The sequence below is a fragment of the Triticum urartu genome, chromosome 6 (genome assembly GCF_003073215.2).
Source record: "Triticum urartu cultivar G1812 chromosome 6, Tu2.1, whole genome shotgun sequence".
NCBI lineage: Eukaryota > Viridiplantae > Streptophyta > Magnoliopsida > Poales > Poaceae > Triticum > Triticum urartu.
The window spans coordinates 498,743,404-498,752,739 of record NC_053027.1 but is presented as its reverse complement, the minus strand read 5'-3'; the positions used below and the strand labels follow the sequence as shown (position 1 = coordinate 498,752,739).

At 47.2% G+C, this 9,336-nt stretch overlaps 1 protein-coding gene across 2 annotated transcripts; it reads right to left on the bottom strand.

Annotated features, from left to right (window-relative positions):
- Positions 1–3,254: 3,254 nt before the first annotated feature.
- LOC125514564 lies at positions 3,255–9,007 on the bottom strand. 2 transcript variants are annotated; one of them, XM_048679902.1, is made up of 6 exons: positions 8,825–9,007; positions 7,309–7,801; positions 7,063–7,206; positions 6,912–6,965; positions 6,612–6,787; positions 3,255–3,729 (listed from the first exon to the last, which is right to left on the bottom strand). In XM_048679902.1, exons 2-6 carry the CDS (start codon positions 7,733–7,735, stop codon positions 3,667–3,669), a joined length of 864 nt encoding a protein of 287 aa, XP_048535859.1. In that variant the 5' UTR covers positions 7,736–7,801; positions 8,825–9,007; the 3' UTR covers positions 3,255–3,666. The 2 variants fall into 2 exon arrangements, with proteins under 2 accessions (XP_048535859.1, XP_048535858.1); XM_048679901.1 differs by having other exon boundaries at positions 7,063–7,801; positions 8,825–9,005.
- Positions 9,008–9,336: the final 329 nt, after the last annotated feature.

The window sequence follows — 9,336 nt, the reverse complement described above, 5'->3', positions numbered from 1 at the left end:
CGATAATTCCCATGTGTCCTCGGGAGCGCTTTCCTTCATATAAGAGTTTGTTCAGGCTTGTCCTTTGCTACAAAAAGGATTGGGCCATCTAGCTGCACCTTATTTACTTTTATTACTTGCTACTCGTTACCAATTACCTTATCACAAAACTATCTGTTACCGATAATTGCAGTGCTTGCAGAAAATATCTTACTGAAAATTGCTTATCATTTCCTTCTGCTCCTCGTTGGGTTCGACACTCTTATCGAAAAGGCTATATAGATCCCCTACACTTGTGGGTCATCACCCAACACCAACACACGACCCCAAACGGACAGACATTTTGTCCGGATTTCATCCATTTGGGGATAGCAATGGGGTGGTGTCCGCCCGGATTTGTGGATGCACCGGTCGTGCGCCCAATGTGCGGCCATATTTCTCCCGCATGCAATTTTTTTCAAAGCAACAAAATGCCAGTGGCCGAGGTTCATGCCGGCCGGCAACAAAGCCAGCGGCCTACAGAATGGTCACCACCTAGTTTCACGCCGGCAACAAAGCCAGCGGCCGGCACACTAGTCATCCTTCAAAGTGAACAAGTTTTTTAAAGCCGAAAACAAAGCCAGCGACCGGCACACTAGTCAGCCTTCAAAATGAACAAGTTTTTGGCGTCCGCAACAAAGCCAACGCCGGCACACTAGGCAACCTTCAAAATGCACGGCCATAGTCCACGCAGAGGCCACTCACCTAGTTTAGGTCGTCTTAGGCGAACATCTCCTTCTGCCGGTTCGCGAACCAAGCTTTCCTCTCCGGTGACACGTTGGTCTTGCCAATGCTAATGATCGCGAGCGACACCTCTTTTGCTTTGGTGTCGGCGTTGGTGGCCTCGATCACGAGATTCTTCAATTGAGCGGCCTCCTCAATGTCAAGCTTCATCCTCTTCACAGCCTCCTCCATGTCAAGCTTCTTCGTTTGGAGCTCTAGGTATATGTTCATTTGCTCGTCCTTCCCATTGCTCCTCCTCTCCTCCCCCACTTCCTTTTGACTCATCCTGCCTTCCAAAGTTGCTTGCAAGGCCATGGACGACGCATCACGCTTCTCGTCGGCCTTGGAGTTGGTCTTGCCCCACGGCCTCTTGAGCAAGTCTCCCTCCTTAGCCACGTTCGCCTTCCCTCCTTTCTTCTTACGAGCGGCATATTGGTCTTTGAACTTGGGACAATCTTTGACGAGCGACCAACAATGCGTAAGAGTAAAGAGCTTGTTCTTGTGTCAGACCTTGAAGGCTTTCAAAGATTGGAATGCCTACACAATCAAAGATGATGCCGCAATTGTAACATGGAAGGACACAAGATGCATGAAACATAAAGATGGCATGCAATGAAAAATAGGAGAGGTTCATACCAAGTCACCAACGCCTAGGACACTCTCAAGCACGGCACAATACTTGTTGCACTCTTGTTGGATGAACCCCACACCCCCCATCTCTTTTGGATTGAGTTGATGCCACGGGTGCTCGCAAATTGGTAGGGGGCAAACTTCCTTCGCTCATGACAGGTTTTGTGAAACCTCGTCCAAAAGACGGATCCTTTTTGCTTGGCACCTTTCATGGGATCTTGGCCTATCTCCATCCAAATCTCGCAAATAAAACTGTCCTCTTCTCGGGTGTATGATCCTGTGCAAATGCTTTGCCTCCTCCTTTGTGCCTCGACCCTTTGGGTGAGCTCATCGATAAACACCAATGGCTCCTCCGCAATGTCGATCTCTTCTTCCTCATCTTCACAATACAAGTCGTCATCTTCATGCCATGAATTGCCATCATCGTCCATCGCATCTTCATCATGGCCACCGAATAAGTCGTCACCATACTGGCCGCAGTCGTCCTGGCTTTGGGTCTCGCGGGATCGAAAGCATGGCCTTGACTGTCGACGTTGAAGGCTCACCACGGCCCTCGAAGATGACGTTCTCCATGAAAGCGGCGTACTCAGGGTCGTCTACCGTTGGCGCCGGCAGTGGTATATCATCAAACAGCTTGCGGGCGCCAGCAAGGTTGGTCGTAGGAATCGACCGAGGCTGCTTCCTTTGTGTCCCGTCGGACGGCTGGCCAGCGCCACTGTACTCCGGTGTCACGTTGAGGTCGATGACGCCCGTGGTCAGGATGGCGGCGGTGGCCGGCGCGACCACGCTGCCGTCCGGCAACATGGAGAACTTGGTCTGGCCATGGCATGCAGTGGCTGCGCACGATACCTGGGCGTCTCCGGTGTGACGGCCAACTCGGGGACCGGTACTACGGAGGACGAACGGCGACAAACTTGTGCAGGCCATGGCCAGCGATCGAGAAAATGGCAGGCGGGGTCGACACAACCCTAACATGCGCCTTGGCGACGATGGACTCCTTGTCGTCGACTTCGGCATTATGTTGCGTATCACGCAACGCGGCCGCCTTGACGGCGTAGGCGGGAGCGGCTTTCTTCTCCGCCACCCTTGTCCGCCGGTTCCTCCTGTCAATTCGGCGTCGAGCTTGGCGAGCTCCGCCGGCATGAGCTCCGACCGCAGCTACTTGGGAACCTTATTCTTTGCCGCGGGGCTCGCGGCCGCGGCCAAGTCGCCAGCCATGGGGAGGTGGGCGCGGGAGGGATTTGGTGAAATGGAGGGTGGGCGTGTGTGTCCCTGACAGACGGGCCAGAGAAGGACTAGGGCGCGCATCCTGCCCATCCGAAAGTTGTCCATTTCAACGCAAACATGGACAAAATTTGGGTCAAGAATGGGTCAAAAGCGGATCAAAAACATACATTTGTCCGTTTACTCCCATGCTTTAGGCCGCGTTTTGTGATGTTTACCTTCAAATGAACACGATCGGACCATTTGGGAACGCCTGTTGGAGTTGCCCTAATTTCTCCTTCGGCCAGCAGAAACAATATAAACAAATGCCCCGGAAAGCTGAACTGCTTGTTTATTTATTTATTTTTGAAACAAGGCAAAAAACTTGCCATTTTCATTGATTAAGAAAAAGAGAATTGCCCGGTTAATTAATGAAAAACCGGACTAAAACCAAAACTGCTTCTTTATCAAATTCCCACGTCAGAAACAGGATGGCAGCAACAAGGCACTTGCAGGCTCAAAGCCAATAATAAAGGATTACACATCTCAATATTTCGACCAATTCATCACAGGGATAGCAAAAATTAACAAATTATGTGAGCGAACAAGCATCAGGCAATCAATTCATCGACAGCAGCAACAACAAAAAATATACAGATCTCACAGGATGCAGCACGAAATGGTGGAAACATCGGCAGCAAGCATGGAAAAACGAGTCAAATGACAATTATTTGCACTTCCCGTTTGGCTCCTTGGAGAGCAGGAAACAAGATGGTGCTATCTCACATCCACGTGCAACTGAAAGGACTCCCGTCACAAACCTACAGTTCACAACTCCCTCTAAGATTTTTACAAAAGCATTTCCTCTGCTGATCTTCGGAGGCTAAGATGCTGGCCTATGCTTTAAGTTAGGAGTAATCACTACGGCCGAATTTCCTACTTGATAACCCCCTAACTTGCTAGTTGACAACCAAACACCATACACATCTTGATTCAAAAAGATCCAGCTTATCCTACTACATCCCAGGGCAACAAGTTTACCAGAGCACAACCGTGCATGCAGGACTCGTCTTCCCGGGGAAGAATTGATGATCAGATCTTCAGATCTTTCTTGCAGTTATCTCTCAAGTCCTTTAACTTGACAACAGCTGAATGCTGCACAAAAAGGGATTAGAATATTAGCGCATGATCATATACTAACAATGCAATCAAGCAATGAAATACTCCAACGCAAAGGGAATATGCAGATATATAGTTGAAATAGTAGTGAACTGGTCTTCAAACAAAAAGAACAAAGTTGATCACAGAAGTACACTGTCATAACATAACAAGTCGCCACACAATCAAAACTAGGAATACATCAAATTCTCAGCAGGGAAGAAAATTTCTTTCAGGCAAGGTAGTGAATGCTACATAATTACCACAAATTTAAACTGAATTTCCGTGAAATAGGCTGGAAAAAGTTCAGCAAGGCTTGCAACGGCATATTTTAGCTCATATTTTTGTATGCTAGCCCTAAAGCTAGACCAAATGGCCCATGAGATTTTCAATGACAAAAGGAACAATGATCATCGCAGCCTGATGATGGTTGAATCTGAATACATTCAACTAACTTTGAAGGCCTTTTCTACATATTAGCAAGGCACAAGGGGCGCTAACTCACATTATCGAGCTATGCTACAAAATTTAATGATGTAAACAGACCTAGCACGACCACAACTTGAAGTCTAACAGAAATGTCTCCTCAGAATCTAGTACTTTGAAACAATAGATGATGATAGGTTTGAACAGGATCTCCTCTGAAGCTCAGCTCGACAAGCTCAGGAACCTTTGGACCAAGCTACAGGGGACTGAATTCCTCTAGGGACTCAGTTCATTGGAAGTGATATGCGAGCCAAGTATGTTCTATTCTGCCAAATCTGCACACAGTGCAGTGCTCGGGCTCTATTCTTCTTACTCAGAAGCACATGGCAAAGATTTGGAAGATCAAGACGGAAAACCAGGTCAAAAAAATTCTATGGCTGCTGCTCCAGAACAGGAATTGAACATTGAACAAACTTCGCACACATCTTGGCAACATCGGCCCATGTTGTTTGCTTATATGATCAAGTCCTGCAATATCCTGCTCATCTTGCACTGCAATGCCCCATCTCTAAGAGATGTGTGGCAGCACTTTGCTTCAGAAAGGCCTCAGATGACATTGTGCAATGCAAGCAAGATCAATAGGGCTGGTGGAACAAAATAACTCAAGGACAGGTGAATAAGGAGCAGAAGACACAGCCTGTGATTGACGGATATGTTGTCTGGCACACATGGAAAGAGGGACGCAGAAGAACTTTTCAGCAAAAAAGCTCTGACACAGCAGGGATAGCAACAATGATTAGAGAATTTAAGCCCCCTAAAGGAGGCACGAGAGATTTGATCCCTAGTTTATTTATGTGCAGCCCATGCTTCAGCATTGGATTTTCCTTTCTTGTTTTTTTATCAGTTTGCCTTTTCACTGTAATCTAACCTTGTAAAAATTTGCCCATACTTAATGCCCTAGCAGAGTCCTACTGGAGCCCATAAAAAAAGAATCCAGTACTAGAGCAAGCGAAAATTCAAACACCATGTCTGAGAACACAATTCGTGCAAATGGCTGTTTGCTTGTACAATTCCATTTTCAAAAACTACTTATTCAAAAGATTCAATGATTTTTCACATACAGCTCAGAACAGATGTCAAGTAAACAACATATGAAAGATGTGATCACCAGCTGCTTTGACTCCTAAGATTATGGGTCAAAATAGTTAAGAAAAGCCATGATAAGAAGCATAAAGTAGTGTGGTAGGAATAGCTAATTCTACCCAGGGGTCCCACCCGGCAAAATCATCATGGTCAAGGAGTCAAAGAATAGCAAGTAGAAAGATAAAGTGAAAGGGAAAACAAGAAGCCAAAAGAACCCAAGTCAATAATTGGCCCAAATAGGCAAAGCCCGCCCTGGTGGAGGCTATGAGAAGGATGGCTCGCCATGGACTACAGGCCGTCCACCTTAGCCTTCATGGAATAGTGGAACAAAGATTATCTACCCTTCCCACCTACTACCTCCATGGATAGCTTGGTCATTTCCCAAGGAGCACTAACATATATAACACCCCCCCCCCCCCCCCCCCCCCCCCCCCCCCCCCCCCCCCCCCCGGCCACATGTACTCCGTTTCATTCTCAGTTGAATAAACTCAAGGGCACCAATGGTGTGAGGAGTAACTCGACGGTCAGCCTCCCTCAACGCCTTCTCTGACATAGAGCTAGGTCACAATCTGACAAGGCGACGGAACCTATACAAAAAACGTCGAACTGTCAATTTTGTCGGTGTACGACAATCTTCGCTATAAGACCGTCGTACACACCATTGTTGCGACTACATTGTGTGAGACACCATGTACTTCTCTGTTGTTTCTACAACTAGTATGCCACAACAGGTTATCAACTTGGAAGAATCCTAGCAATTACTCCCTCCGTTCCAAAATAGATGACCCAACTTTGTACTAACTTTTAGTACAAAGTTGGGTCATCTATTTTGGAACGGAGGGAGTATGTTTTAGCAAATACAGATGAAAAGATAGGTGGTAACATACATCATCCAATATGTGGCAAAAAATGACACCAACTGCCTACTTAACATGCCTAGATAGGCACTAAAAAATATCAAGTACACGAGTATCTTTAGAATAACTATGGTTTTGAGCTGGTCATGAAATATTTTGTGAGGACAGAAGTATTTGCCTTTTGTGTTGGCCCAAAAAATGTAATGATAAATTGAAGGTCAAACTACTGAGTACCACAGCAGGGCTAAATTCATAACTGATCTTCCGCGAACTAACAAACAAATGGTCCCTCAAAATTTACCAGTGCAAGCAAACAGACATTTACACAGAAAGTAAACTGTGGCAATCACAACTTTTCGCTACTAACCACAGTGACACCATACAAATTGATACCAAGACACCGTCAACATAATTTTGACTGAGTTGGAATATTGTAGGTATAAAACAACTTACGAGCTGGGCAGATTCACGAACAAGGGCATTTTCAGTATGAAGAAAGAGTGATCTCTGTTGTTGAGATAGTTCGAATCCCATCTCTGCAGCTCTTTTCGAGTATCTGTCTGCATTGAATTCATTTCCTTGCCTCTTTGCCTCTAGCGATCTAGCAAACTTTATGCTCTTCTTCAATGCTAACGAAAGGTTAGACAGAGATGGAATCAATATTAGTAAAATGATCAATCGTGAACAAAGAAAGAAACCACACTACACATACTACTTAGAGAGAGAGAAAGAATTGAATATGCCAAGAATTACCACCAAGCCGGCTTCTTGCATCCTGATAATGGAGATCAGTCCACATAAAAGCAGCTGTTCGAACAGGAATGAAGAGATAAGGTGTATGTTCACATGGCATCATAATGACATGTACAATACATGCGGAAGCAAGACATTAATGTAAACATACCCTTAAGACAGAAAGAGCAAGTGCAAGACTTTGTAGCACATGATTTTTCCAAGCCACCAACCCCCATTGGAGGATGCTGGACATTTGTACATGCCATGTCATCACGAGCTGTAGCGTCAAATGAAGACTGCGGATTCTGATTTCCTGGTGATACAACCATCTCCTCTTGAGTCAGACACTCACCCTCATTAGTCTTATCATTAATTACAATCTTACTAGCCTCACTGGCATATGGCAGCAACTCACTATCAGTGTCTTCGTCATCTTCCCCTTCACAGCCACCCTCTGATTCCAAGGAAGACTCCGCCTTGTCGTTGAGGCCAGAAGAATCCAATGATACACAACGATTCCTCACATCATCATCATCCTTGGATAGTAGCCCAGCTGCCTGAGCGGCCATGTGCTGAACCTTGGCTCCACGGAAAATTGAAGTCCTTGCAAAATCCTCTTTGCCAATACCATCAACCAAAACTTCAATAAGGTTTCCTGATGCCCCAACATTGGCCTTTGCCTTTTCATCAGACTCTTTCCTAGGGTCAACCACCTTTTCAACCCGACTCATCTTGACTCCACCTGCATTCTTCTCCAGATCGCATGAGGCTGGCCGCTTGCCAAGGACATTCGTCAGGTCTCCAAAGGCCCGCCGGCCACTGCCCTGGGTGTTTTCAGTCATTGCAGCTTCCAGATACTCACCAACTTGCCACAATTAACAGTCGTCGCGGACAACCGTACAATACAACTGCATTTATCAATTCAGAAACAAAATACAATGTGAGCATGCATTCAGCCGGTGTTTGTTTCCAGGGACTTTTTTGTGTAGGGACTAGAAAAAGTCTCTCTTAGAGACTTTTTTACCAAACGGGAGGGACTTTTTAGGGACTAAACTAGGCATTTGGGACTAAATGAAGAAGACTCTCAAGGAGAGTCTTTTTTGGGACTTTTTGGGACTTTTCCAACAATGCCCCTCCATGCATTCAATGGCCCGCCACCCCATGGTGTTGTTTGATTGTTATTTTTCTATATACTATGGGCAACATGGTCATTTAATAACCTCTAGGAAGGGACTAGGGACTTTTTAGTCTCTGGAAACAAACAGGGAGGGACTTTTTAGGGACTAGAGACTTTTTAGTTGGGACTAGAAAAAGTCCTAGGACTTATGAACCAAACAGGGCCTCGTACTGTGTTGAGAAAGAAGGGAGTAAATGCACATAAGCATGGTTTAGACTTTAGAGCCAAAACAAAGGGCTAAGGTTTGCGAATCGTGAAAATGGTTGTGCACGGCTTGTACAGGACTACAGGAAGCAAAGCAATGTCATGTGCTAGGAGGCTAGGAGCTAACTGAATATTCAGCGTAAATCAAGCCGACTAAGTGCCAATGGATGCAAAATTGGATGAGATCGAGGGTTTCTGAGACGGAATCCTCCCGCTCTCGCCCCCCAAACAAATACACAGGACGTAATGCGCGTTATTGCGGGGTAATTCCGCAGAGTTGACAACGATTTAGCGGTGAAATAGGGTTCCATTCCGTCGTCTTCTTAGTACAAAGTAGAGTCGCTACAAAAACTTGGAAATGGCGAGTCTATCGTGAGGATGAATCAACAGGGATTCCAGCTCTGCGCCGAAAGGGGGGAAGCCGAATCTGACAGGAAACATGGCGGGGCGGTGGCCTCGGCCCCCAGCCTCCCGCGCAGTAGCTACCGGGCCAAAACCTACAGATGCGGTGGCGAGACGGAGAGGAGGGGTAGGGTTTGGGGGCGCAAACCTCGCCGCGGGACGCCCGCCGTTCCTCCCGAGATCGCCCTCCGGAGCGGGGGGTCCGGCGCGCGAGGAGAGTGGGGTGGGACTCTCTCTCTCTCTCTCTCTCTCTGGTTGTGGGTCTGGGGGTGGAGGCGAAAAGGGTTGGAGGGGAAAACTTGGAGCGGGCGGGCGGCGTGAGCGGGGAAGGCCTGGAGCCTAGCGGTCCCGGGTTGCGCGCGCTCGCGTTCGGAAATTTGGGCGCCGTGCCCGTGCGCGCGCGCCGGGCGCGGGAGGTTCCGCTCGGGTCGGCGCGCGTTAGTTGGATCGACCTGCCACGGCACGGGTCCGTCGCGTCGGTCGTTCGGCGTTGCGTGGATCTGCACCGATGCCACAACTCTAGGCGTCGGTCGAGCGAATCGTGCACCCGGATAGGCCACCTCCCCTGCGGTCGGATCTCTCCTACTCCCTCTGTTCTAAATTACTCGTCATAAAAATGGATGTATTTAGGACTAAAATATATCTAGATACATTCATACT